Below are 27,282 nucleotides of genomic sequence, written 5' to 3' on the forward strand. Positions count from 1 at the left end.
TAAATAAGATATGTCATTGTCAATAATGATTTAGGATTTGACAAAGAGGGAAAAATGACGTTAGTGAAATATGTGTCTCATACTAACTCAATATAATAAAGGAGGACAGAATGATAATCCAAAGCCAGATTTGTACTGATTTCTAATAGAAAATGCATGCTTCTGTTTCGGGCATAGTTTGTCCCCCGTACTGTTGCTACAGTTCCAGTTCAATGGGAATTAAAAATTCATTAATATAATTAACAACTTATTAAATTCCCAAATTGTATGTTGTCTCTAACCATGTTACTTCAAGAAGCCCCTGTTGTTTGGAACTCTTTAAAGGGCGTCGTGTGCGTATATAAACCAACAGAAGTGTCTGTACTTAAAATGAGAAGAATTCTTATAAATAAAATTTGCAATGGTAATAACGTGTTTTTCGTTCAATTTTCTGAGATGTGAACCCCAGTCATTGCAGAAATGAATACTTTAAAAGGGAGACCTCTCTCTGATTTCGTTGCCATAGAAGGAGATCCATCAAAAAAGCTCACTGTATCAGTAAATCCCAACTATGCCGACCATCCTCTGGTAGTAGGTTCTCGGTATCAACAGCAAGATCTACCAATTAGTTGGTCAAACTATTTAGGGTTCCATACCAGTGGAGTCTTATGTAAGTTTTACAGTACACATTTTTCCTATGATATCCACTAACAAGACGTAGTATTTGGTGTTAGGTGGGGCACTAAACAAGCTAAATACATCAGAGATAATCGGTCAACAAGGACGTACAAAGTTAAAGGTGTCTTGGGGCAAGTGACAGATAATTGTTTCAGGACAGGGAAAGTAGTAATGAGATCCACTTGGAAGCATGTTAAAAGAGATCATATGGATAGATTTTTAAGTGCAATGCAGGCTTCACATCAAAAGAAAATGTTTCAGTAAGATCCTAAATTGCTCAACTAGATCTTTTTTTATTTGAATTTTTAATAATAAGGACATGTGGGGTGGATATACAATCACAAACTGCTTATGATCTTGCAATACAGGGCCTGATTAGGCCTGCAGATAAGAAAATCCCAGTTTTGTATGGGATCAAATGTGTTGAATTTAATCCTCCAGAATTTACAATAGGTAGGGTTTGGCTTTCAAATTTGACCCTGATAAAGAGTTGTTGAATCATGGCTAGAGCTCAAATCTATCCCTCATATATTATGAAAATACATAAGGAATTGGTTCATATCAGGTTACTGTTATAGTCCCAGAAATAACAGCAGTGTCTGGTCCAAGAGCATATATACTGGGGCCTATTGAGATTGAGTTAAAAAAATTGTAAAGTTTGAACAGAATAGAACAGAACTGAATATTGTCATCTACAACACTACATGTACAAAATTAGTCTGGCAGATAATGCTGTAGGCAACTGGTCAAAGAGGATGAGGATATAATTGGACAAATCCATCCAAAGAGGATGTTCATCAATGTTGGAGAGTTTATACACAAACTTAGCATAGCATAAATATGTTGTGTATGTTTAAGGCACATTGTTTTTTTTTCTTATTTATAAATTCAAGTATAACTTAGGTTTATAAATCTAATCTAATCTATTGTGACAGATAATTACATTTTTTATGGACTTCAAAATTTAGAAGTTGGGTTTAGGTGAATCAAATTTAAGTGATGATTCAACAACTTAGTCTCAATATGAAGCAATTAAAGACATTTTCTTCTTTAGAAATACAATGCATAAACGAATATGAAGACTATCTGATGCATTTAATACATGAAATAGGCCAAAAATTACACTCTACAGCTCATTGCACTGCCATTCAATGCATTAGGCACAGTCGGTAGGTTGATATTTCCCCTTTTAAGCGTGAACCCCTGTGATCTACCTGGTTAATGATTTTAGTTTTACGTTGGACCATGCCCTTTTAATGAAGCACCTGACTCTACCAAATATCTTGGATAACATGAAATTGTGCTCTAATATTTTAGATCAAATGGCAAGTGATAGAACAAAGGTCACTTTAGTCTAGATTTTGGTAATAAATCTTTATTTTTTTACGTTATTGAGTATTAAAGCTGCAATAAATGTGTATTAAATAAATACTTTGTCTTTGGTGGTGAAATGCTAGAAAATAACTATCAAAATCTACTTGCTATTCCACCTCCTCGACTGTCGGAGTGGGAACTCAAATCGTCTTTTGATTTTGCCACAATGTTGCTGCTGTAATAAGGCTCAGGCATTAACATAGGTTCTTTGCGAATTCTTTTGAGGTACTCTAGGAGGTCCAATTGGAATTTAGGCGAATGGAAAGCTATTAATAGTTATAAATAAATTTTGAGTTTTGTTAGTCAGTCATACAACCTTCGACAGCTATTGTGGAGTTATCAAGTAAATAGAATCTGGGGGCCTCGACACCATCAGTGGCATTTTTATTCCCTATTATCAAATTCGACAGCAATTGGCTTGCCTGGGCAATGCCGTTCGCACCCAGCACCATTCGTTTACCACAAATAAAGTTATTGTCTGTTAAAATGAGTGGGAGGCGGCTGCAAGGTTTTTCTCGATTTTTCACATCCAAAACATACCCGTGCGATGTCAGTTCCCCGGACCCAAACAGGGTATACATTCCCCTGCAAGAAATTTAATTCAGTGTTGTGTGCAAGTTAATAAGGGAAGCTATATTACGTTACTAAAGATACGTAGTTATCGTCCAAGTCCATTACAGCCACATTCGTGGAGGTGCCTTCGTGGAACCTTGCACTGATGTTAAATTCTTGATATACATTTAAAGTGGTTTCAAATATTTTCTTTGTGGTATCTACGTTTACTTCTGTAAAGTTGTATTCCTCGATTTCCCTGTAAAATCCATTAGATATGGCCTCGAGTGAACGTAACAGTGTACCTTAAATTGACTAATAACACTGGCCCCACAGATTGTACACCAGGGACAAAAACATCGTACCCATGAAACGTCGATTTTACAGCTTGCGATTGTACTGGATGGTTGGTGGAATCAATGTAGCTGTACAATTCTGCAAAAAATCAGTTTATATGAGCTCAGATGATGGGTAAAAGCACCTTTTTCGCTGATATTAGCGATTGTCGACAAAGTAACTGCCAGTTGCTCATGCTGTAAACGCTGTCCCGCCTCCAGTCTTCCATACAAATCCTGAGCGTTTGCCCGGTTTACTGCTTGAACAAGCATCTTGGACACCACATAACCATTTCTGTTTGAAAATTTTGAAACGCTTCTTGTGGTATGTTTAAAAGGATTTTTACCCACTTTGCTAAAACTGCCGACGGCTCCACCAAACGCCTCCACGGAATGGTGCCGTATTGCTGATGAATGTGGGCCAATCCTAAAACAAGCCTGGGTATTTTATCTGATAGAATGTTAGACGAACTGAATTCTATGACTGTTGGTAATCCTCTAGTACGGTGATTGTAAATCATCATTTGCCCTGCCCTGCGGAATTTAAAGATAACATTTGTCGCATTTTATTGTGGACACTTACGCATCTAAACCTGTGAGATGTGGGGTAATCACCGCCAGGCAAAACGCGCTTGCAATAGCTGCATCCACAGCATTTCCACCCTGTTTCAAAATGAGGGTGCCCATACTTGAACACTCCAAACTGTCTGTAGCAACACTTCCATGAGGAACAACCTGGAGCAGCGAATTTCTTGCTTCAATGTATTAATTAAGTGTTCATTTACCTGATAGTCTCCGTAATAAATCTGTATTAGGAGCGCTATGGTAATCACAATGGTCAAGGTGCCGAAGGCCACACTGATAAATTTGGAGCCACTAAGACACTTCTCATTGCAGCTATACCATTTCGCTTGCCTATTTGCCCCGTATTTTAGAGGAATGTCTTCTCTTGCAGTTTCGTCCACTGTATAATTCCATGAGTTAATCGTCTTATTTCATAAATATCAGCTATTTTTACCTGATGGTGGGTGATGGTCCGAAGTTGTCATGATATCCTACCTTGACGATTAACGCGAAGAAATATCAGCCCCAAAAAATTCATTCACCCATATTAATGTGTTGTTTTGATGTAAGATTAAGCAGACACACAACGTCAATTCCTGCGAGGTCGTACCGATGCTATAGAACCGTAAGGTTTACAGTACTTTCACGGCAGGCAGCCCAGTCTAATGGTCGGTGAAAATGCTACTTGCTGACTCAAGACAAAGGTAGGAGTGGTCAGAGGTGGACTAAAGCTAAGTTTTAGCTCCACCTTCGAAATTAACACAAATGCGTATTTTATTAGTTATCGGTAAGAGAAAACCTTAAATTTTGCCAATAAGAAAATGAGGCGGCAAACATGGTAATTTCTTTTAGGACTCATCAAAAATGGGTCAATAAAACATCCGCGAATATCTATTTTTCCTACTTAGTCTTGCAGGATCGCTCGTCTTTGTTGGCTTTGGGAGCGCCAAGTACTGCTACTGTCTCTCCAATTTTAATGTCCCTCGTAAGCAACATTTAAGAAAAAATCAACACACTAAATGCTTCTTAGAGATTTTGGATTTACCACCATGAACTCCAGCCCAAAACTGTCAATTCCAGCAGCATTCCTGTGGTCTCCCTCGCCAATTCTGGGTGCATTTTCTCCTCAATTCGGAAGATTTGCTCCTTCACATCACGACAATGAAGCTAAAGGGCCAGAACCGCCTTTCAATCTTACTTAAAAGCTGCATTTATTTTTGCTGACCTGAATGCATTACCTTCGACTCTGGGCCTTGGCGAATTATGTCCTTGGAGTTCGGACACATCGTGAGTCCCAAGGCACTTAAAGATATTGCAAAAAATACGCTCACCCCTCGACAAGGAAAAATTCCCAGATTTGGGTATCAAAAAGGATTGCCCCGGAGGTTAAGCAACACTCAAAGGAGCGCGGCTCCCATTTGAATATACAGAGTGTTAATGAAATAGGGAAATCTATTTTATAGAATGGTTTTACATTCCACAATATGAAGAGAAGTTGGTATAAACATGGGCCCGCAAAACCCCCTAAGGGAGCTAAGAAGAATTGACTAAATTCTTTAGATCAATTAATTTAAAACTTAAACAATAATTAAACCGGGAATTTTTAAATTTCCAAGTATTAAGTGCTGTGTTGCCTATTTTCAGTTTCTTTATTCCTGTTGCGGAATTTTGGTATGGTCGCATTGCTTATATATTAACATTATTAGACGAATTTGTAACAGTTTTGGTACATATTTGAATTAAGATGAAAATTAAATTTCTGCTTCACGAATTGTGATTTTAGCGTCAGTTAAATTTCAATACCTCCTTAGCACTTAGGAATTTAGCAACATTTTGGCAACGAAGAGCGATGAAAACAAAAACAAGCGCCCTCTGATAGTATGATTTTATTTGACGTTTCTAGTCAGCGACCAATCTAACCTCAATGGGTTTTTTATTTTTTTTTCCAATAATTACTGCATATAATTAGTTGAACTTTAGCCAAATTACTTCCAGCTACGCTTTTAATTTCCATTAAAAACTATCCACTCATCTTCAGTTTTCAAAAAATCCTTTCTACACAATACACTCCATTTTAAACAAACCCTCCTACACGGCATAATTTCCGTTTCCTGGCGTAAATTTCTCACAATTCGTCCTTACTCTTTGTGTAGCACTGTCCTCTCTCTTCAAACATGTGATGATTACAGGATAATTTCATTATATCACGAACAGGCGATATTTAAAAGCGTCCAATGTGTACCAATGATTCATTGGTTTTCAAAAGATGGTGTAGTGGGTATCTTGCGGCAATAAAATTTAACTTTGGTAAACATAACTTCAAGCTGTGGTTATTGGTTTTCTACAATGAATATTTAATCCTGGTTCTTCCTGATTCGATAGTATAGAGCTAGTGTAAAGTTGTGTGCAACATGACTGTAACTTATACTGGAGAAGTTGCCACATGTCGAGGTTTGGGATGCTTTTTGAAGCTGCTTGGAAGGTTTGTCGGTTTTTTATTTTAGTACAACTGTAATAAGGGCAAAGCAATAGTTTGTACCAACATATTATTATTACAGATGGAAAGGAAGTATCTACAAGCTAGTCTGGATCGATTTATTAGTATTTCTGTTCATTTACTATAGCTTAAATTTCACGTACAGATTTTTGCTGGATGAACCCGGCAAAATGTAAGACAACATTATTAGCTAAATTACTCATTCTATTAGGAATTTTTCCTGTTCCAGACTATTTGAAAGCATTGCAAAATACTGCTATGAATATGCAAATCTCATACCCCTTTCTTTTGTCCTGGGTTTTTATGTCTCAGTTGTGATGACAAGATGGTGGAATCAGTACACTGCAATCCCATTTCCAGACCCCTTAGCTGTATTTGTTAGTGCAACAGTTCACGGCCAGGTAGATAGAGATACATGACATTCTCAGTGTGTCAATTGGATGTTTCTTGGTAGGATGAGAGAGGCAGAGTAATGCGACGAACAATAATGCGTTATGTGTGTCTTTCCGTGACTATGACCTTCACAATGATAGCCCCAAGAGTGAAAAAAAGATTTCCAACTCTTGATCATTTTGTAGAAGCTGGATTGTTGCATGTCAGTGAGAAGGAAATAATGTTAGATTTGAATAAGAAATTTCCTAAATATTCGAAGCATTGGTAAGCAGTTTTCTGAGTACTTTAGTATATAATTAAACTTGACAACATGTGTGGTACTGATTGACGTTGTTTGAGTTCTAAGTAAAATCTGATTTTATTGCGCCAGCTTTATGGAGTTAATAAGTGGCTTAAGTTGCTGTAAGCCACTGGGCTTTATCTGATTTGTGTAATATTTACAATTACCTTGAAAATATAATTGTATGTTTTTAATGTGTTTGTAATAGACAACGAAATTTGTTAGGTTGTAATTACTTTACTGGGTATTTTGTATTTATTCCTGGAAAGTAATAATTATAGAGCAGAGTTGTCAGTTAAGTCCTATGGCTAATTGAGTCTTTATGGGTAATGATGAAAGCCTGCAAATAATCGTAGGAAATCTTTATTTTAGATTTATTACATCTAAAATTCCTCTTAGAATCCAGATATAGAATAATAATATGGACGTTCTATTTAAAACAAAAACAGAACTTTAGGTTGGAACCGATATTGTCATGTTTTTTGCGGACACTCTGTATGTGAAAGCTTCAGCAAGGTTTTCTTCAATGTTCGCATAAATTCGCGAATATTTCCTCGTATTTTGTACATTTCAGAAATTTTACATGTCTACTTTTTCTAAGAATGTCTTATTTCTTCTGAATTAGGTTGCCAATAGTTTGGGCTTCCAGCATAATAACGAGAGCAAGAAAAGAAGGTAGAATTCGAGACGATTTTGCGGTAAAAACCCTCATCGATGAATTAAACAAATTCCGAGGCCAATGCGGCTTGTTACTGAGCTTCGACACCATTAGCGTGCCTTTAGTCTACACCCAAGTGAATTTTCACAATTCCCATTTGAAACATGCAAACAGTTCCTTATTATAGGTAGTAACTTTGGCCGTCTATAGTTACTTTTTAACGACCCTAATGGGCCACCAATGGGTGGCAGATAGCACTGGGGAAAACCGCCATCACCTGGAGCTCTATTTTCCAGTTTTAACAACCCTGCAGTTCTTTTTTTATGTGGGCTGGTTGAAAGTGGCCGAAAGCTTAATAAACCCCTTCGGGGATGACGACGACGATTTTGAAGTCAACTGGATGGTGGATCGGAATTTGCAAGTATGACCATTAAATGTCCTGCGTTTTTTTGCACTATTTCGCAGGTTTCTTATTTAATAGTGGACGAAATGCACCATGACCATCCAGAATTGGTGAAAGATCAGTATTGGGATGAGGTTTTCCCTCCGGAGTTGCCGTATACTGCTGCAGCAGCGGCGGCGGAATCGATGAGAAATACGCATCCTTTGCCTTCAACGGCTAACATTGCAGTCAAACCTGAGGAACAAGGTGAGAATGTTGAGTCACAGATGCAGTGTAGATGTAGATTAATGTTTTATTAAAGGTGGAGGAAACCCAGCCAAACAATCTGTGAAAATTATGCTTAACGATCTTTATTTAAAATAAGTGTCTCAGGTGATTGTTTGTTATATAATATTTATTTTTTAAACTCCTGTTTTAACACGCGTTCCTTCAAACTAATTAGAGTGCGGTAGCGTCGCAAATACTAATAAAATAGCACTATATGATCTTGCTTTTTGGCACTTTTTTACCCGTCACTTTGATAATAATGATCGTCTTTTGCAGGTATTGTAGGTCCGTCAGTTAAGGTAGATCCAATGCAAGCTTACGTAGAAAATATGCAAAGCGGACCGATAATGTTCACGGCAAACAAACAACCCAGCATGAAAAGTAGGAGAAATTCTTCAAATAGTCTCGCTATGGGATCGTCCGTACCAGGTTGGATTATACAGCTCAACAAATGTTCTGTTCAATCAAAGTTCAGAACAATCTTCTAATCTATAGAAATAACAAAGTTTGACAATATTGTTAGATTTGTAGTAGCCATAGTGGCGATTAGACAAAAATTGTTGTACTGTTACCACTTTTTTTTACTGATTATTAGAGACCATTGGTTTTCGTTTCCTCGTTCCAATTTGAGAATTTCCAGATGCCATGCCTATGTCAAGAGTGGCCTCAGTCACAAGCCTATTAAAGCGTTTTTTCAGCAGAGACGAAAGCAAAAACGATTCTCGGGGAGAAAACAACACAGAATATAATGAATTGGTCAATTTAGTCAGCGACGACAAGCTCAAGAAGCTGGGAACTAGTGTGAAACGAATAACTGACGACGTTATTGAGGAGGTATTACGTTTTTCAGAACTTCGTCTTTTACAATTTTTAATTTTCATTTATTGTTTTAGGTGGACGAGCAGACCACTATAACGTCCCAACAGTCGCAAAATAGAGAGCCTAAACCGACTGTGATGCAAGTTTTCGGCCCGCCAACAAGGTCGCAACCCATTGACGTACCTCAGAGCAGCAGTTTTTCTAACAAGTAAGTTTCAGTTTATTTCTAGTGTTATCCTAAATTGAATATGCATAGTTATGCTACTGATCAAGTCTACGATCCCTTCCCTCCGATGGCTTATTCCGCCCCCACTGGAGGTGGGGCTGACACGACTGACAAAGTCAGTATTGGCTCAGCTACAGACGACGAAGAGGACCAATTTGAGATTTTGAAACGGAAGAGAGACGAAGAGAGGCTTAGTAGGTAAGTTTAGGAGGCCTACAAAGGGTTTTGGAAAGTGATTTTTACTGGCCACTAATAGTAGTGCTGGTCACTAATAATAAAGTTTTACTATTAATAATTAAAACACGTACTAATGCAGTTTGTTTTCTTTTCAAGACTTAATCTGATTGTTTGTCCCAATAAAACCGGAGAAGAAGGATAATTTTTCGGTAAATTTTCATCTTAGCAGTATTGCTTGTAGCTCTGTACTCTTTAGTGTTGGGTGTTTGAGTTGCTTTTTTCTATCTCTTGGTATTTTGATGGGCAGTTATAGATAAACCAGGCAATTTGAATAGTAAATTGCCTAATTTCTAAATTCTGAAAAAAAAAATTATAATTAACCCTCAACAATGCAAGTGTAGTTAATTTAGATGCAGTTTTTCCTAAATATAGGCAACTCACGAGATAATTCATCTTTGCATCATCTCCAGCTTCCTGCTTTAAAACAACTCTCTGTTGCTTACATTACATTGTATGTTTTTTTATAATGTTATCAACAAGGAATATTACTGTCTGCAGCGCTTCAATAACTTTAACTTGCCTTAGAAACTGCGTTAACCCTGAAGTTATTTTCTTTATAGATTACGTGATAACCTAGCTCGATCTCTGAGTTTGCAGAAGGGTGATGAAGACGACAGTCAAAAGCTGCTAAACCGAGGGTCTACAAATATGTCAGCGTCGCCCCCTTTATCTCCTCACTCGATCTCATAGTTTTGATTTTTAATTTATAATTTAGCTCAATTTCAGTTCAAGTAGGAAACGTGCGTGTTCTTGGGGCCAAATTGTTAATGTGCTGTTGGGTTTAGTGTTAATTAATTATTATCATAGAAACCAAGATTTTTACCAACACCTAGTCGCCATTTCAACGTTTCTGCGGGTATTACTCTGAAGTTGAAGTCAACAGCACATTAATAATTCAACTCTTAATCAAATAATATGACTTACGACTTGCTATAAACTAGTTATTAAACGTTGAAAATTAGGTGAAAGTTCCAATAAACCTTGTGGGAATAATGTCAACGCCAGTATTAAGAAGTAATAAGCGTTTTAAGAGTATTATTAGGATAGCAAATTGTGTCTAGAGTCATCAAGGTATCACGCTTCATTAAGTATTATGCAAGTTCTTATCTAATCGTTGTCTTATTTGGACGCTCGGATGATTCGAATACTATTTTTACTTAATAAAAATAATTATATTAACCAGTACAATAAAGAAACTTGTGATAACTTATTTGTTATATATTTATTCATTAGCTTGAGAAATGATTTTATATAAATAACACGTTTAGTGAAAAATATTTTGAATTATAATTTCTAACTGCTCAAAAATAGGGGTTTCGGTTCTGAAAACTCAAACGATGTTCAAAGGCTTTAATGTACCTAATTCGTGCCTTATTACTTATCATTTAAGATCGTAATAAGTTTTAGTAATAATTATTGTTTAAGATCTGGGTTTAGACTTGCAAATCTAATTTGTTCTAAATTATTTAATTATATTATCAAACGAATAATATATATAAATAATATTAATTATTTGTTCTTATTTAAATTCGAATTTAACGAGCCTTCTTCACCCTTACCAGAGTATGATAAGTGAAAAAAAACGAGTCAAATCACTAAAATACAATCAATCATTAAAAACCCTAATTTGTAGACATGTATTCTGGAAGACTTGGAACACATATAAAACGATCATCATAAGTAGTTGGTTGTAGACAGCTTATCGAAAAATTTATTATTAATTGAGATTTAGTTGATATTTGGTGTGTTGTTTGTAATACTTAGGATAAGTACATTTCGATATTCTCTACCCTTAAAAATATTGACATGTGTGCATCATCTGACCCACATCCCTTTTTATCTCTATCAGGCTCTAATCAAAGTATGAAAAAATATTATTTCTAGTGAGATAGATGGTTTTGTCAAACTGAATAAAACATCGTATCGTTGTTATTCAGAACAGGAACTGATGGACGGACACAAATTCAACTGTGTAACCCCAGTTTAAACAACAAAAGTGCGTCAAAAACATGCATCACGACACGAACTAGGTTACTGCACATGGGATGTACCTACTTTATCAATTAAATTAAAATTACACATTGCGTTTGTTTCGGTTTTGCATAAAACCACAATTAATCAAATTCTTTCCATACTTACATCCTTTATTTCATAATGCTAACAACAAATTTGTGTCAAAATAGACAATTTTGTCTTAGCAGGGAATCAAATACTCTTCCAAAACCCCGAGCACTTCTTGATTTACCTTCAAAGCTAAAATCACAAACTTTAAGGCATACTTTCTTGTTGCTTCAATTATACGCTCAGCCTCATATGTACTCATATAGCGGCTCCTCCTCCAAATCGTCAGGAGTGCAGAAGAAAAATTCCATCAAATTCAAAACAGGCCCTCGAGAAAAGGGGTTATAGTATCTGCCACGTTTATCCCGGAGATATGGGTACCTCTTGTAGTTGACCATTTCATTGGTTGTGAGGTTCATACAGGCGTGAAGCACCTTGAAGAGACAAAATTTGATTATTTTCCACATACTCTTCACTTCGAGAAAGACCTACCGCGGTACAAGTCAAAATCCAACCCAATCCCGAAAAGACAAACGCCTCCACGAGCCCTAGAACGTACATAAATCCAAATCCTTCAATGGCGATGCAGTAGGTGGCAAAATAAATGGTGTAGGAACAATTAATGGCTACACTCATCACAAACATGAAGAACCAAGTGCGATTCTTCAATCCCACGCAATTGTAAATGAATGGGCAGTGATGGTCAAAGTAGGACACGCATCTGTTGCACACTCGGCAATGCTTGGCCCTTATAGGGCGCAAGGTTCTGCAAGTGTGACACAGTCGATTCAGCATAGCATTGCGTTTTTTCCACTTGTCGAAATAAGGAATTTGCTTAATGCATCTGGCATAAGAATCCGAATTCATGGCTATATAACCTGGATTCTTGCGATTCGCTATTATCCAGCAGATCCACATCACCAGATTCCAGTAGATGAAGCAATAGTGGGAACCTCGCAGGATATTCCACGTGATCGGAATCACCTAGATTTTTAAGTTTATTTATGGTTTGATTTTGTGATGCGGTTTTACCCGAATAAAATACATGGGATAGCCCCATAGGAGCACGGAGGACACGAAGAAAATAAGAGGGATTTTGCTATTTCCGGCTCTGCCGAAAAGCAGCCCCCAAATTTCGCTCACAGGGGGGAACCATCCGGATCGGCGCTTGATTGCCGCTTGAAGCACGTCGATTATGTCCATGTGCCGGTGGCCCACTGCGAGGTTTAAAGGGGTTTTGTCGTTTTTGTCTTTAGGCTCCATATCAATGTCATGCTAAAATCCAAGAATATTGAGTATACCATTCGCATAAGAAATTTTAAAGGATATACTTTTTCGCAAAGCAGCTTAACACAGCTAAGACTTCCAGATAAACAGGCTAAGTGCAGCGGAGTTGAACCGAAGTGATCAGGTTTCTGCAGATTTGCCCCTGAGTACATCAGAAGCCTAAGCACATCTGGATATCCCTTGTAGGCCGCCCAATGCATGGCTGTGTCTCCATTCACATCAATGAGGTGGTTAAAAGCTCCTGCAAAACGTTTATTATCACGCTCTTTTCTGTAGAATGATCCAAAAATATACAGGCAAACTTTAAGGGGCGCTGGGGGACATCGATACAAACTTTTTTCTTTAATAAACATATACCCACAGAACAAAAAAAACGTTAATTTCTGATTTGAAGAACTTACCAATGTGTTTGAAGAGGAGATCCTGTAGCCTGGTCTCCGCGTTCTCTTGATCTCAACACCTTTGAATTTCTTCCTTTGGGGTTATCTCAAATCTCTGGTCTATGAAACGTCTGTTCATAATGAGGAAGATCTCTTAGCAAGAATAATGACCAGTTGCATAGATCTAGAAGCTATTCCTGGAATATTCCGTAGGGTTCGCGAGTCAATGAACCGACGGTGCAATCTTTGTATTGAAGCAAATGGTTGACGTTTTGAATAATTTCTATAAGCCATTGTTTATTTATCAATAAAGCAACGCCTAACGCGAACAATAAGTCATTATCATGACCAAAACCATATTGCCTTTTTATGATCAAACGGCTCATTAGCGGGCATACGTTTGTTTAAGAAAAAAAGGTTGTTTTGATGCCTCCCAACACCCCTTAAAGTCTGTCCGTATATTTTTGAGACATCCTGTATCAATAAGCTTCACATCTAATCTACCCACCCATCCCTAGCAGATATGCTGCGGTGGCGGTCCTTCCAAACATACAAGCAGTCATTAAAGGGGTCAATCCTTTGAAGTCCGCAGCATTTATTGCAACTCCTGCTTGGAGGAGCACTTGAACCACTGCAGAATGACCTGCATGAAATGTTAATTGTTACTATTGGAATGGCAAACCGCTCTTCTAGACCTTTGCGACAAGCCCAATGCACGGGCCTAGGCCCTTGGGTACCCAGACAAGGCAGATCCACAGGGGCCCCTCTATCGATGAAAAAGCGCATTAGCTCGACATTCCCATCCAGTGCTGCCCAATGGGCCGGGGTGTATCCCCACTCGTCTCTAGCCCTCAACATCTCAATTCCATGTTTCTCCACGTAGTCTTCCACATCAGAAAGCTCCCTGAAAGTCGCACCTTTAAACGAAAATCTAGAACGTTTCGGATGTTATACCCATCAGCTTTAACTAGATCAAAGATATTCTTATGGGTTTGTTCAGCGATGTCCGCAGTATCAGGCCCGCTCTTCTCGTGCTCGGCCGCTGCAGGGTGCTCCGCATCAGCCACCATGTTGCAAGAGGTGTGTTGGGGCAGAGCCCAGACGCTGCGGGCTATGCCAGGACTGGGGAACACCTTGTAGAGCAGCGTCGTGGCTGACGATGGAGTGCCCACCGATTCCAGGGTTGAAATTGTGATATAACTTGCTACAGTTTAACCTCAATCAACGGTGTTGTGTCCATCCAGCTCATTGAGGGGTTGATATTGATTTGACCCGATTACGCGTGAGAGGGATGTGCGCAGGGATTGAATATGAGGAATCACGAATGGGGTTCATTTGAGGGAAATTAAAGCTTTTTATTAAATCAATAGCAATATTAAACGTTAACCTTTACGATCGGAATTAACGTTTACCCCGGGGATGCGGCGGCTCTCGGGATAAATTTAGAGAAAGCGCTTATGGAGAATCGGCAACGATGGATTGAACAGCAACCAATAGCGAACGAGTGGGTGGTTGTGGGAGGGGGCTGATTTCTTCGTATTCCCGCTGTGAGATTCACGAAGCGGCGTTGCCACTTTTCATTTTTAGCTCGATCTCCCCCAGAGTTGGTGGAGACGCATCTGATACATATACGAGCCCTACCTATAATGGTGAAGTTGATAATTTGCAGTTAACTGGGATTTATCGTTCAATTTTGAAAAAACATCGCAAACCCATGCGAAGGCTTCTAAAAAAAATTAAAAAAGATCATCGAGCTTCCTGTTAATAGATCCAATCTATCCCCCATGACCCAGTCGCACTCAAAAGAAGAGCAACTAGTCAGTAGTCCCCTTTAGGCAAACTGGTATCTTTACGAAAGGAGCAAACCAATGGAGGCTGCTTTTAGAAGACTCCTTTAGCATACCGCTGCGTGATGGCCCAGTATACACCATAGCTGCACCAGTATGGCCCACCATACTGGAGAAAATCAATACTGTTGCTCCTCGAGCTATCCCCCTGGGCCTCGTCGGATTCATTGATTCCATGGGACTTCTGCAACTCGCCTTAGGTGGGACATGGCGGGCCCAGCAAGGTGACCTCTACGCTGTAGAGGCAGTTCGTGCTCCTCCATCTCTCTGATTCATTCAATCTCTTCGAGATTTTTCAATTTCAAGTTCAGTCGCCTCAAAACCTAATTTTTGCTTATCAAAAACGCATGGGGCAGTTGCCTTAAAAATGTGGCTTAATTTAATCGTTGCGATGCGCTCTAGGGTCCTGCACAAAGGAATTTGCAAAAACTCTTGTAGTTTCTGAGATATGGAGCCATGTTAGCATAGATTTTTTGCGACTTTAAAGGTGCCGAAAAAGGGGGCTTGTAAAAATGCTTTTCTATGGCCCAAAGAAGCACATTGAAAATTTCGAGTTAACCCCCCCCCTTTTTTTGCTACTTTTCAAACGCAGATATCTCGGGAACAAATGGCGCTACCTCACCTTGAGACGAATGTCATATCTTCATGGATTGACCAAATTTTCAGACAAAAATAATTTATTTTTCGTATTGTTGTACAATTTCCCGAATTAAACCGCCGGCCAGACAGCCCGTACTGACCATTTTGAGGTTTTTAACCCACCTAAAAGGTCGTTGTCTTGAAGCATCAAGCAAACCCGTTTGGCCCAAACGTTTTTAGTTAATGAGCCGGTTCGCAGGACGTGATAAGAGACAGGTATCACCAGTTCAAGTAGGAACATAGGAATTGAGCAAGTGAAAGAAGGATCGCATAAGGTTTTGTATGCCTGCGACAAAGATCAACAAAGTGGGTTGAGAGACTAGCGGCTGAGGTGGGCGGAGTCGGTTCAGTGTTTTGCCAGATTCTCACCGTTTCAGGACTTTTACTAATATAAATTCTAGGGATAGATTAACCTTTTTTCGTTTATTTACATTGCTGCTTTTCGCCCTAACATTTTAAAAACATTCCATCACCTCGAAGACAGTGAAGTCGATACTAAACTAAGCATCGAAGTGAAGACGTCGGCGGGACGGGCCAGTCTAGTGGGCGGAGCCAGCTCGATGTCACTAGATCTCTCACGATTTCAGAATTTTTACTAATACAAGTCCTAGTGACGGATTAATAGTTTTTTCTATTTATTTACATTGCTGCTTTTTGCTCTGATACGTCCAAAAACTTTCATCGCAGCGAAATCGATACTGATCCAAACATCGAAGCGGAGATGCCGGCTGAACTGACTCCGCCCACTTCGGTGTCGGTCTTTGTCGGAGGCATATCAAACCTCATGCGGTCCTTCTCCCGCTTGCACAATTCCCGTATTGCGACTTGAACTGGTAGTACTGAATAGTGGGGCATTCTACAAGTATAGCGAAGCAGCGTTTGCCAAAACTGATCTGGGTCAACCTTTCTTTGGCTGGAAAATAGAACTTACAGGATTAAACTGCCGGAGTATGGCAAGCCGAATTTGCTGCCACTCTACTTAGTTAGAAGGTCTCCTTTGCCAAGTCTTTAATGGTGAAATGAGGAAACTATGAATGTGCAACGTTTCCACTTGCGACACCAGCTTGGTGTGGTGGATTCTGTTGGAACTCGGGCAAAACTCAGGACATTCGAAAAATAATTTATTCTGCAGAGAAATTTCTACGTTACCAACAGCTGAAGAACTAAAAGCCTCAGCAAATATCCATAGGCGTGCCACTATCTAAAGGGCGACTATTGACTAGATCCTCGTTAGTCGACCAGAAAGATAGATTTTTTACAACAATTCAGCGGTGGTACTGCTTCAGTGAAAATGTCGCGATGTTAAAATGTGAAGGGCCTCGAACAAATGGGCCCTTCTGAGAGCGACTAGTGCCCAAAATCCATTCGTTATTAGCAAAACTAATCTAAGAAACGGCGTTGCCATAGACGTAGTAAAGGGGCACGTTACAAAAGAAACAAGAAAATAAGAATCTTGTTCGTTGCATCGCAAACCTGACCCATCGCAAGATAATTTCGCTGCCGAAAATGCACATACTTTTTGGGGTACATGACCGGCAGAACGATGAGGTTGAACTTAAAGAACTTAAAATCGGATAAGTACTTCAAAACAGAGATTTTGCTTGGGGTTTTTATCGTTTACGCAAAAGTGGGTGCAATGAACGTGAAATGAAAAAAAAACTGGGAAATTTGGGAGGAAATTATGGTTTTAGATTTAAGTCGAAGTGAGCACATGGAGCGAGTGTGTAAAGGAACTTGCCCACTTTTAGGCAGAAGGACTGCAAGCGCCTCTTATCTGCTTCCTCAGCGCCCTTTCTCTAACCAAAATTGAATAATAAAACCTTAAATCATATTTGACTTTGATTAACCTTTCATCAAAGACAGGAAAAAAAAATTAAATAGAAAAGACAGAAATTGTTACGAAGGAAGAAAAAAATTAAAATTAAGAAAAATTAAATAGGACAAATTTTATCAATTAATTCTACATGTTGACTCTAGTCTGATCAGCGTTATTTTCTGACCATCTAGCTCAATTTCGTTCTCTATTAATTTCTAACCAACGGTTGCAACCAACGGAATGGTCGCAACAATGAACGTTTTTCGGTCGGTAATCCGAATTTTTCCTGGTTCTAACCGGGACTGGATGATTGAAAACAGGAATAATTGTCTGGATTGGTGGAGCGCAGATCCAGAATCCTGCTATTTTCGCCATAACGCTTCTATTAAAACTGGATGTGGTGAAGCTTCGCCTCGTTTGGTCGTTGCTACTAAAGACGCAGAATTCTGACTGGAACTTCTGATGTGATGCAGTTGTAAAAGAAACACTGATTTTTTAAAGGTTAAGGGCCCTTCAAAACAAGGCCCCACGGGAGAGACACCTCTCCTCAAACCGCTAGGCCTACATCCAGCATTTCATTTGTTGGCTCATTGTATTCCAGTTCCATACTCGTATTTTTTCTCGGAGAACTGGAAAAACTGAGAGTGAGAGAGGATTTCCCCTGCAAACCTTAATGGGAGAGAAAATTAGATTAACCCTTAATTGGTGGATGTTCGCACAAACAAGAGCTAATTGTAGGGGAAGCTGGGGCAAAGACAAACCGCTGGACGAAAGATGACGCCATTCATACTTTTCTTCATTGCCAGCACTAACAGAGAAAATTTTAAATTTCTTTGCCGTTATTTATAAAAGTTATCAGCTGATTTATGGTAATTAAATTGCGCTTGTAAGATTTTGATGGTATTAATGGTTTTATTTTCTGCACGATTCGTGTTACAAATTTAATAAAGTAAGTCAATTCAAAGGTAAAATAGGGTGCCGAACATGGTTATAATATTTGTTTTACACTAAAACATCTATTTATTAAATAACAATCGTTGAAAATGAATAAAATGAGATTGTGGGGCAAAGATAGAGGTTATTTTTTTTTGTTTCTAGGCATAATGGTGCGTAATTATAGGCGAAAATCGCCATCAATCGATAAAGAAGCTTTAGCTAAAGCCATTGAGGTAGTAAAATGCGCAAACAAAAATGGAAACAGATTCTGATTAAAATCTCACTGTCTAAAAAAACTCTGAATAAATGTGTTTCAATGATTCAAAATTGCTAAAAATATGTTTTCTTTTCATTTGCAGCATTAAAAAATGTTTGCTACCTTTGCCCCAGTAGAAAGAGTAAAGATAGCTTTTTACTTTTCCGCCCATAGCTCAGCAGCACTACGAGCTACAGCAAAACGGTCTGTGGCGAAATTGTAGCTAAATGATCAAGCCATCTAATAGTTATTTTCATTTTTTGATAACTCTTTAGATTTGCTCACTGAAGTCGAAAATATCTTACCATACTATTTAGCTCCACTCTCCCCTACTTGCTGGTGCCTAAGCACTATAGGTTCCAAATTTTAGCTATTTCTCTTTTAATTAAAAAAAAAATCAATTAAATACACGGAGTCCCAAATAATCATTGCCCAAAAAACCGCACAGAAGTATTTGGATTATTGCTGGTCTCAATGGACGTGGAAATACCCAAATATCTGTTTATAGATTATAATATGCAATTGAACTCAATGTCTCAGACTCGGAAGTGCAAGAGTCATTGAGCCTGTATCTGGCTGAGACTAATTACCTTTACGATTGCAGTTGTGCTAGTATTTTAAGCGACTGCTAATATTACTTTAATAGGATTCGTCACGTTGGGATGAGAAGTGATATTGACTTCCTGCAATGATCAATGTTTAATTACGAATGTTATACTATACATTTACATTGCAAAATTGCTTGTGACCATCTACCAATTGAATTATTAACTACTGCGTAGTAGTACTGCTGGTTAGAGGTAGTACTGGCTAGCAGTACTGCTGGCTGATGGTGGTACTGGTTAGTGGTAGTACTGCTACTCAACCCAATTAATTGTAAATTGATAGATGAAAAACCAAAATGCATGGTAAAGCACACTTGTATCCAGCGATTCTCATCTCGAGACCGATTTTCATAGTCACACTGTGAAGGAAAAAGGTTTGGAACTTTTTCGAATTAGTCGGTTCTTTAAGTCGATTCTCAATGAAAAATTTCAGCTTTCTTCAGCCGAAAATTCGTGGTTCCTTACACGTACATATAAATATTGTACGGGTCAGTGCGCCCTGCATTTCGTGTAAGTATTTGGCGCACCCGTATCACCACTCAAACATTCCTCCCGCCTTCACTACAGCTCTCTGTAGTTAAACGAAAATTATTTTTAACAAATCTCTTAAGGAAATCTGCAAGAAAAACTGAATGGAAGTGACGACATCGCCATCAGCGCGGGTCAAAGGTGCGATTTTTTTAAATAACAAAGCATTTTTCTTTAATAATGTCTCGGAAAGATCACTGCTAAGGTCTCTGCTTCCCATAGAAACAATACGCCAAACGCAGGTCGTCGATTTTACGTAACACCAGCAAGTACGTATAAATATTGTCAGCTAGAACCGAAAAAAGTCAGTCTACATTTTGACCGGATCATCAGTGAAGAAAAGCGAGTAAGTGACAGGAATCTGAGAACTACCAAAAAATCTCTAGTTCGACGGTAAAAGGCAGCCTGCCTTAGATCCGATCAAATGAACGAGCCCAACACATACTCTCAAAACCATTCCCTGCAAACCACGGACAATATTTACGTCATCGAGAACTTCCTGAGTTTGATCAAATGGGAAAATGGCGAAAATCAAACGGCCTTAGATGTGGGCTGCGGGGAGGGCCATACAACCGCGGAAATCCTACTGCCCAAGCTGCCGAAATGTTTGAAGACTTTAATTGGAAGTGACCTCAGCGAGAAAATGGTGCAATTCGCAAAAGATACATATAAAAACCAGCGACTGGATTTTTGCCAGCTGGACATCAGCGAAGGGGCGGTCTGCAAGGAGTTCGGAGATATGTTCAATCATGTATTTTCGTTTTTCTGCTTACACTGGATTGTTGATCAGAGGTAAGTTTTTTTTAACGTAAAGTACCTGCTTAACTCAAAATCGATGTTTTATTAGGAAAGTTTTTGAAAACATTTTTAAGCTCATGAAACCAGGAGGAGACATGCTTTTGAGCTTCCTGGGCAGAAACCCGATTTTCGAAGTATATCAAAACATCTCCCAAAACATCCATTGGGCCCCGTACTTCAAGAAGGAAATGGTGTCTCCCTACCACGAATGCGAAGATCCGCAACAAGTTATTATGCAAATGCTCATGGATGTGGGATTTTCCAATTGGAAATGCGTAGTGGCAGATCGCACTTACGTTTACAAAAACTGGAGACAACTAAAGGGTTAGTTAAGCTCATTTTCGGTTAGTTACTCTTCTTTAAATTAAAACCATTGCAGCATCGATTACAGCAGTAAACCCCACATTACCGCAATTGGCGCCTCACGAGCGCGCACAATACATCGAAGATTTAACACAAGAAGTTCGAAACATCTACAAGAATAAATTTAAATTGTTAGATAACAATAACGATGAATACATCCCAGTAGATTATAAGTTGATTATTGTGTATGCTGTAAAACCGCATAATGGAATGGAGCTGTAATATTTAATATATAGGATGTTTTTAATAATTGTCCGATATTTCACAGGACGATTCCTTGGGAATTTTTAGATAAAAAGTCCATATAAGCATGGGCCCGCAAGGCTTTACTTGTCGAGCTATAGGGTGTTAAAAATTTATTTTTATTTTTGTTTTTTCTAAGTAATTTTTGAAATAGTATCGAATTTGGATGAAACTTAGTACGTGGGAGTTTTGTAACATAAGAAACTTAGATTTTATCTTAGTTTCACTCTTACATGTAGAAAGCGCTACATAAGTAAGTGATTTTAAACAAGGATCAAGTAGCCTAGTAAGTTTTTCATGTTACAAAACCCCCAAATACCAAGTTTCATCCAAATTCGATACTATTTCAAAAATTACTTAGAAAAAACAAAAATAAAAAAATTTTTAACACCCTGTAGCTTGATGAGTAAGACCTTGCGGACCCATGTTTATAGGGAATTTTTATCTTAAAAATACTCGAGGAATCGTCCTGTGAAATATCAGACACTTATTAAAAAACACCCTGTACACATATAGGCGTTGGATAATCTATGATTTATAATATGTACTTATACTATTCACAATAAAATTTTTGATGCACGTCACTGTCTTTAATGAGGACAAAGTTGTTATTTTGCGCAAAAAGCAGTAATAAGTATGGGAATTGAATTGGGAATAGCAAAATTTGCAAATTCTTGACAATTTGGTGAAGGACATTTCTCATTGTAGGATCGCCATATGATGCTTATATCTATTGCTTATTAGATCACAGTTATTATGCAATTCTCGAAACTCTAATAAACGACAAATCGAAGATGTTAGAAAAACAGTGTCTTATTAAAATAAAAAAATATATAGTAAATCGAGCGTTTTATTTGCCCTGTTTGCGAACAATCCTATCAAACAGCAAAAGGAAAAAAATATAATTATATATATTAGTGATAGGATTTGTCTTTAGTTTACAAGAGAAAAGATACTTTTTTGCCACTTTTCAAATTTGAAACATCGATATCTCGGGAAAATGTGGAGACAATTGTCTTGAAAAATACCTCAAATCTATCGTCTCGATGTGCTCCATAACCTTACCCAAATTGCTTAACAAAACGTCTTTTGCTTACACTTTAATTAGTTTCCTACAAACGCTACTTACTAATAAAAATTACGAATTCTAGACAATTTGGTGGTGGCAGTTCCTGCAGGATCGCGACACCATACTTATGACTTGTTTATAAAAGAATTCAATTTATAAGCAAACATGTATTATTCAGCCCTAAAAGTGGTTGTTTTTAACAGACCGAAACAAAATGTTAAGGTTGATCTTAACTATTTTTATTAAATGTATATGTAGTTCAATTATGAACATGACGTGTTTATTATAGTATGAAATTCTCAATTAGTATTGTTCTCAAAAAACGTTAGACTTCTTTTTCGATCAAGTTCTCTTTGCTATAGGAAATGTATTACTTATTCCATCGAGGTATGTTTGAATAATAAAACTGCTGTCTTGAATTCGCACCTTTTCCCCCATATTACTAAATCTTGAAACGTCGCACGTATCGCTTCTAAGGCCGATCAGCTGTACCTTTACAAAAGGCAGGTCGTACCGATATCACTTCGTAGATGATTCACTCGAATGTTAGCGCGACGATGAACAAGACGTTCGTAATGTGCGCTGCAGTAATAATCGGGTTTTCTTTTGTTCTAAAGACTAGTAAGATACGCTGTTAGTATTTCCCTGACTTAGTATGTGAAAGTGGATGTAGCTGATATGAATCTAGCTCATTCTAGTCTCTATGCTCAGGGGTAAGTTTTAATTGCTGTTTTTGTGGCTCAAAGTTAACTTTTATCAGGTCAATGAGAACGACGTAATTAGAATTTTAGTTAAAGTCGAAATTATTTGCAATTTTGGTTCTTCATAAAGGGACTTACGACCATCTTTGGACGTGGCCGAAGAACGAAATCGTAACTTGTTTTGAAGATTTTAAATTTTTTTCAAGAATTAATATTGATTTTTTTTGCGTTTCAGGTCTCAACTGTATATGCCTTTGCTTCAAGTCAAAATTAATTCCAAACACTAATTGTTTTGAGATTTTTTTCAGGAACTAATGTTATTTTCAGGGATTATATAATGTTGAATTTTTTGAAACTAATTTATTTGTTTATTCAGGAAAATGGTCAACATTTTGAACATTTATTATAAGAATCAAACTAACTTAGTTATTTAGAATTAGTTTTTTTTTCATGTGTTCGTTCTGACTAAACAACTATGATGAATTGCAAGGTATCTATATCGTATCATAAATAATTTTTTATAGAGAAACTATGGCGAAAATTTTCCAAGAGACAAAAAAGTTTCAAAATAAAATCAGCTTTTAGCAAAGAAAAAAAAAGCCTTTCGTACAGGAGATAACGAAAAAGCAAACTTTTATTTACAAACCGCGCGCCCTTTTTAATATTTCCACGCATTAAAAAAATCCTGCTCACATCAAAGCACGCCAATTTATGTAGTAACTCTTAGTTCCAAAATTAATAAAAGTTGATAAAAGTGTTTAGTAATTATTTTGAAAAAACGATATTAATTTGAGAACTTTGGCGCCCTGTAGCGGCAAAGTGAAGCAACATTGGATATAGGTAAATTCACCCAGAACACCTTAATTTTAATTCAGGAATTTTTGGTCAAACGTTGTACAGTCATTTCAGGGACACCCTGTATATCTTATTTGAATGAGGTAAATAAATATATCATAATAAAATAAGACTAAACAAAATACATCTTTACAGGAATAAACTTACATTAGTATTCTCTCATTAACCTAATATCACTCCCTAGTTTGCCTTTCCTATCTTCTCCGCACTCTCCTCAATCCCCGAATGACTCGCATCCATGTGCACAGTAGTCTCTGATTTAGTGAAACATATTTCTCTGGCTTGCCTAAAGCACTTCTCTGGCAAACGCAAAGCCGTGTAGTAGACCACCGCGGCCAGTACTAGGGACCACGTTCTTAAGGGCCCCAAAATGAAGGCCAGAGTGCCGTAAGCCATCCAAAATAGATAGGCCATTATTACTTGTATGGTGAATACTACGCAAAATGGAAGATGTGCGCATGTAACTTGTTTTATCGTCAGCTTTTTGCCTGTTTTAAGAGTGAGGTGGTTGTATCTGAAACATTACATATTATGGTTATTAATACTTAAAGTTGTTTGCCTTATACTTACCTCCTGTTGACTGTATTAATTAGGATGAATGTTAGAGGGATTTGGAATGTTATCATCTACAGAACATGTTTTTAAAAGCAACAAAAAATGTAGTAGAGTTTTGAATGGTAATACCTGAACAAACCCGTAAGCATATGTGAACGATCCAGGTAGGAATGCTCCGTCTACGAAAATGCCCCAAGAGAAAATCACCCCGAGGTAATCCTCCACAATATAACCAATGGACCAAGGCCCCATAACGAGGTAAAGAGGGTAAAGCACTATAGGCCAAAATATTCTGTCGATTGTGGTTAGAACCCACAATTTTCTGATAAGAGTTTTAATAAAGTTTCCTCTAAGTCTTGGTTGTGAGATCAATCCCCCTGCAATTATTCAATTACACAAAATTAGTTAAAATGATTCTCAAATGCTATAAAATATTACCTGATATCGCTTTATGGAAGTACTTCATTAGGAATAATGGAAGCAGATACACTAACAGGGACACAATAAAAAGTGACCAAAACTAAAACAATTTGTCATCAATAATTTGTCTTAAGTTACACAACCATCTCTCACAATGTGGCTGAGGTTAGACATGAGCGCTAGCCTAGAAAGAAGCCCAAAGGAAGATTTAGTAGTATCAAGGGAAAATGGAATTTCTTCGGTTTTCTCTCGGCCATCAATATCCTTTGCATATACCTGTATAAAATAACTCAATAATATCCTAAAAACAAAAAGAAAGGCTCATACCTCAATTGAATGAAGCCCCGTCAAATACATTTGAGCATTCCAAGAAGTAACATACAAAGGACCTTTGATGTGTCTCAAATTAGTCCAAGGTCCTTTATCAATTCTAATACGCACGCTTTGTATTCTAGACAAACTAAATGCCAAAACTCTTATATGAGTTGAATGTCGAATATTGTCCAAGTTTTCCCTTAAAGGATTCACAAAAAGCGCATGTTTAGGATTTGTCAAAAGAAGGACGGGCCAACGTCTGTGATGAACGTCAATAAAAGAAAACATCCCATGATCAATGGCCATTAGCCGGTACATTCTATTATCTTTCCAATCACCCAGTTCTAGCTCCAAAAAACCCCCTTTTTGCATGGTGTACATATGTGGAACTAAACCCCCCAGTGTGTGTAAATGTCCACATACATAAACAAAACCATTAGGGTCTTTCCTTATTAAATTACGGACGTTTTCTGAGCCAGAGGATAAAATGCATGAAGTAGGGAAGTGACCAAACCATATAGTATAATTACTTCCTAAAAAAGTGTTAAATTTGGGCATCATTTATGGTAAAGGTCAGGTTATAATGTAAAGAAGGTCTCGCCATAGTCAACAATACAAAATGAATGCTGCGATGGTTGAGCTGACCCTGATCCACTTACTAGACTGATCTGACAAATAATAATACGAATCCTCCTTTGTTCTATATTTTTTAGAGAAAATTGTATCGTACCTGTAGCATCAATGTCTCTTAAAAGCCTGTTTATTTCATCCACTTCAGGTTGATCCAATATACCCACAAAATTAAAGGGTCTTCGAGGACCTGAGTATTAAATCCACATAAATAAATGTATGTGTATTAAATGAAATGACTTACCTGGCTCTAAGCAAGCGTCAATCCCCACAAAGGAATAGACAGTATTACCATTCTTTACCTGTACCATGTAAGACCGAGGATGATCTTTCCCTTGCACTGAGTAATTTGTAAAGTAGTTTTGCTTGGAATTAATGCTTATAACATTAAAATTATCTACAAATTCTGTTGCATGAGAAGCACCATTGCCCAAAACAGTGAAAAATTAGGTACCATGATTTCCTCTAATATCCAACCAAATAGTCTTCTTGCTAATATCATATTCTTGTAAAATATCCTTGTAGTGCCTCCACTCAGACTCAAATTGTTGAGATCCAATTGCATCTTTGGTTTTGGCGTCAGTCAAATCTCCTGTAGTGAGAACTACTTTAGGAGTTATTTTGTCAATGGTATAATGGCAAAATTCCCGAAACTCTGTTATCCTTGAGGGGTCTCTAAATATGCTGATGTGTATGTCTGATATCTAAAACAAATATTGTTGCTTTAGTAATAGGCAAAGGACTGAAGTAAACTTTACCTGTAGAAACCAAATGAGATTATCAAACTTATCCTCCACATGAAAAAACTTCTCTCTAAGATGTTCATCTGGATGAACTGAATTTGTACTGATCAATAATAGAAGGTTGGTTAGGAATACTGCTAGGAAAACCATCGAAATGAACACTCCCACTGCAGTTTTGGCAATCTTCATCATATGAATGTTTCCTTTTTTAAATTGGCCATGGTGAATTAGTAGTGGGATATGTTAGGGAATGGACTGTCGTTTGTAACCATCAAATTAGCACTTGGATTTACATAACACGTGTTAGGAATATTTAAACATTATTCATTTTCCATCATTACAATTCAGAGAGGATTGCACTTGCAAAAGATTGTTTATTTTTTTTGTTAGAATTCCAGCTGACCGTTGACGTTTTGACACTAAAACAGCTGATCACAAGTATCGATCCAGTTTATTCTTTCTACTTTTGGTTGCACGTCGTCACCGATCAATGAGAAAAGAAAATTGAGCAATAGTGCCAAATTTAGGATGAGGTAAATTTTATCAGAATTGGATATCAGATATTTACTATTGATAATATATACGTTTAAAAGTAAATATTGAATGTCAATAGAGAACAAAATTGTTCTTAGTATATCTTTTAGTGTTGTTCGAAAATAATATTTCATTTTTAATTGACCAATTAATTGAGTTCTAAACTTTGCCTATGTCACATAATACGTAGTATGTAACGATTTGTTTTCGATTTACTGAAAATCGTCGGAAGTTTTGGAAACGTGGCAACATCGCGCGGCTGTGATTTCATAGAGGCCGTGTAACGTGCAACCAAAAGTATTACGAAAGAACTATAGACAAGTTTCTATTACAAATAACTTACGGATTAGACAAGGACGATCATATCCGTCGATATCCAATATGGTGCCATCTATTAAGCAGGTTTACAAGTTCTTTAGGCACTAAGCTCAGTTAAATA

General features: G+C 37.6%; 6 protein-coding genes across 9 annotated transcripts; 3 read left to right on the forward strand and 3 right to left on the reverse strand.

The window, feature by feature from the left end:
- Positions 1–210: 210 nt before the first annotated feature.
- On the forward strand, positions 211–2,022 carry LOC136408747 (pseudouridylate synthase TRUB2, mitochondrial). Its single transcript, XM_066389889.1, has 6 exons — positions 211–403; positions 458–649; positions 701–917; positions 974–1,110; positions 1,712–1,826; positions 1,889–2,022. The coding sequence occupies exons 1-6, from the start codon at positions 268–270 to the stop codon at positions 2,013–2,015; spliced, it is 924 nt and encodes a 307-aa protein (XP_066245986.1). The 5' UTR covers positions 211–267; the 3' UTR covers positions 2,016–2,022.
- Positions 1,482–4,171, reverse strand: LOC136408746 (glutathione hydrolase 7-like). Its single transcript, XM_066389888.1, has 9 exons — positions 3,937–4,171; positions 3,704–3,882; positions 3,502–3,653; positions 3,270–3,452; positions 3,065–3,213; positions 2,889–3,018; positions 2,672–2,842; positions 2,348–2,616; positions 1,482–2,297 (listed from the first exon to the last, which is right to left on the reverse strand). The coding sequence occupies exons 1-9, from the start codon at positions 3,965–3,967 to the stop codon at positions 2,125–2,127; spliced, it is 1,437 nt and encodes a 478-aa protein (XP_066245985.1). The 5' UTR covers positions 3,968–4,171; the 3' UTR covers positions 1,482–2,124.
- A 1,313-nt stretch (positions 4,172–5,484) lies between these two features.
- Positions 5,485–10,774, forward strand: Best1 (Bestrophin 1). Of its 4 annotated transcripts, XM_066389887.1 has the most exons (13): positions 5,485–5,964; positions 6,041–6,151; positions 6,209–6,380; positions 6,434–6,636; positions 7,278–7,446; positions 7,498–7,731; positions 7,776–7,959; positions 8,257–8,409; positions 8,621–8,814; positions 8,874–9,007; positions 9,056–9,223; positions 9,359–9,411; positions 9,823–9,956. In XM_066389887.1, the coding sequence occupies exons 1-12, from the start codon at positions 5,894–5,896 to the stop codon at positions 9,402–9,404; spliced, it is 1,839 nt and encodes a 612-aa protein (XP_066245984.1). In that variant the 5' UTR covers positions 5,485–5,893; the 3' UTR covers positions 9,405–9,411; positions 9,823–9,956. The 4 variants fall into 4 exon arrangements, 2 of the variants coding, with proteins under 2 accessions (XP_066245984.1, XP_066245983.1); XR_010752123.1 differs by lacking the exon at positions 9,359–9,411 and having other exon boundaries at positions 9,073–9,223; positions 9,823–9,952; XR_010752124.1 differs by lacking the exon at positions 9,823–9,956 and having other exon boundaries at positions 9,073–9,223.
- A 293-nt stretch (positions 10,775–11,067) lies between these two features.
- Patsas (palmitoyltransferase Patsas) lies at positions 11,068–14,325 on the reverse strand. The gene is made up of 7 exons (XM_066389314.1): positions 13,945–14,325; positions 13,686–13,894; positions 13,499–13,633; positions 12,655–12,851; positions 12,356–12,598; positions 11,816–12,307; positions 11,068–11,757 (listed from the first exon to the last, which is right to left on the reverse strand). Exons 1-7 carry the CDS (start codon positions 14,058–14,060, stop codon positions 11,572–11,574), a joined length of 1,578 nt encoding a protein of 525 aa, XP_066245411.1. The 5' UTR covers positions 14,061–14,325; the 3' UTR covers positions 11,068–11,571.
- A 5,261-nt stretch (positions 14,326–19,586) lies between these two features.
- jhamt (juvenile hormone acid methyltransferase) lies at positions 19,587–21,121 on the forward strand. The gene is made up of 4 exons (XM_066389339.1): positions 19,587–19,758; positions 19,840–20,409; positions 20,465–20,739; positions 20,795–21,121. The coding sequence occupies exons 2-4, from the start codon at positions 20,042–20,044 to the stop codon at positions 20,998–21,000; spliced, it is 849 nt and encodes a 282-aa protein (XP_066245436.1). The 5' UTR covers positions 19,587–19,758; positions 19,840–20,041; the 3' UTR covers positions 21,001–21,121.
- A 2,570-nt stretch (positions 21,122–23,691) lies between these two features.
- On the reverse strand, positions 23,692–26,725 carry LOC136408107 (transmembrane protein 62-like). The gene is made up of 10 exons (XM_066388919.1): positions 26,325–26,725; positions 26,021–26,270; positions 25,811–25,963; positions 25,667–25,756; positions 24,949–25,469; positions 24,775–24,897; positions 24,640–24,721; positions 24,331–24,578; positions 24,217–24,272; positions 23,692–24,160 (listed from the first exon to the last, which is right to left on the reverse strand). Exons 1-10 carry the CDS (start codon positions 26,499–26,501, stop codon positions 23,827–23,829), a joined length of 2,034 nt encoding a protein of 677 aa, XP_066245016.1. The 5' UTR covers positions 26,502–26,725; the 3' UTR covers positions 23,692–23,826.
- Positions 26,726–27,282: the final 557 nt, after the last annotated feature.

Source organism: Euwallacea similis, chromosome 4, assembly GCF_039881205.1.
Source record: "Euwallacea similis isolate ESF13 chromosome 4, ESF131.1, whole genome shotgun sequence".
Taxonomy (NCBI): Eukaryota; Metazoa; Arthropoda; class Insecta; order Coleoptera; family Curculionidae; genus Euwallacea; species Euwallacea similis.

What these genes read in the sequence shown, in the direction of transcription:
- LOC136408746 (XM_066389888.1), bottom strand. Translation starts at nt 3,967, where the DNA reads ATGACAACTTCGGACCATCACCCACCATCAG. An exon ending in AACTACGTATCTTTAGTAAC is followed by an intron (nt 2,617 to 2,671) that starts GTAATATAGCTT and finishes AATTTCTTGCAG; the next exon opens with GGGAATGTATACCCTGTTTG. An exon ending in CTCCACAATAGCTGTCGAAG is followed by an intron (nt 2,298 to 2,347) that starts GTTGTATGACTG and finishes AACTATTAATAG; the next exon opens with CTTTCCATTCGCCTAAATTC.
- Patsas (XM_066389314.1), bottom strand. Translation starts at nt 14,060, where the DNA reads ATGGTGGCTGATGCGGAGCACCCTGCAGCGGCCGAGCACGAGAAGAGC. An exon ending in GCATTGGGCTTGTCGCAAAG is followed by an intron (nt 13,634 to 13,685) that starts GTCTAGAAGAGC and finishes CATTTCATGCAG; the next exon opens with GTCATTCTGCAGTGGTTCAA. An exon ending in ATCCCATGTATTTTATTCGG is followed by an intron (nt 12,308 to 12,355) that starts GTAAAACCGCAT and finishes TTAAAAATCTAG; the next exon opens with GTGATTCCGATCACGTGGAA.
- LOC136408107 (XM_066388919.1), bottom strand. Translation starts at nt 26,501, where the DNA reads ATGATGAAGATTGCCAAAACTGCAGTGGGAGTGTTCATTTCGATGGTT. An exon ending in ATCTCATTTGGTTTCTACAG is followed by an intron (nt 26,271 to 26,324) that starts GTAAAGTTTACT and finishes TATTTGTTTTAG; the next exon opens with ATATCAGACATACACATCAG. An exon ending in AAGAGACATTGATGCTACAG is followed by an intron (nt 25,470 to 25,666) that starts GTACGATACAAT and finishes ACACTTTTTTAG; the next exon opens with GAAGTAATTATACTATATGG.
- jhamt (XM_066389339.1), top strand. Translation starts at nt 20,042, where the DNA reads ATGAACGAGCCCAACACATACTCTCAAAACCATTCCCTGCAAACCACG. An exon ending in CACTGGATTGTTGATCAGAG is followed by an intron (nt 20,410 to 20,464) that starts GTAAGTTTTTTT and finishes ATGTTTTATTAG; the next exon opens with GAAAGTTTTTGAAAACATTT. An exon ending in AAACTGGAGACAACTAAAGG is followed by an intron (nt 20,740 to 20,794) that starts GTTAGTTAAGCT and finishes AAACCATTGCAG; the next exon opens with CATCGATTACAGCAGTAAAC.
- LOC136408747 (XM_066389889.1), top strand. Translation starts at nt 268, where the DNA reads ATGTTGTCTCTAACCATGTTACTTCAAGAAGCCCCTGTTGTTTGGAAC. An exon ending in TATAAATAAAATTTGCAATG is followed by an intron (nt 404 to 457) that starts GTAATAACGTGT and finishes CAGTCATTGCAG; the next exon opens with AAATGAATACTTTAAAAGGG. An exon ending in CAATGCATTAGGCACAGTCG is followed by an intron (nt 1,827 to 1,888) that starts GTAGGTTGATAT and finishes TAATGATTTTAG; the next exon opens with TTTTACGTTGGACCATGCCC.
- Best1 (XM_066389886.1), top strand. Translation starts at nt 5,894, where the DNA reads ATGACTGTAACTTATACTGGAGAAGTTGCCACATGTCGAGGTTTGGGA. An exon ending in TATGGGATCGTCCGTACCAG is followed by an intron (nt 8,410 to 8,620) that starts GTTGGATTATAC and finishes GAGAATTTCCAG; the next exon opens with ATGCCATGCCTATGTCAAGA. An exon ending in GACGAAGAGAGGCTTAGTAG is followed by an intron (nt 9,224 to 9,822) that starts GTAAGTTTAGGA and finishes TTTTCTTTATAG; the next exon opens with ATTACGTGATAACCTAGCTC.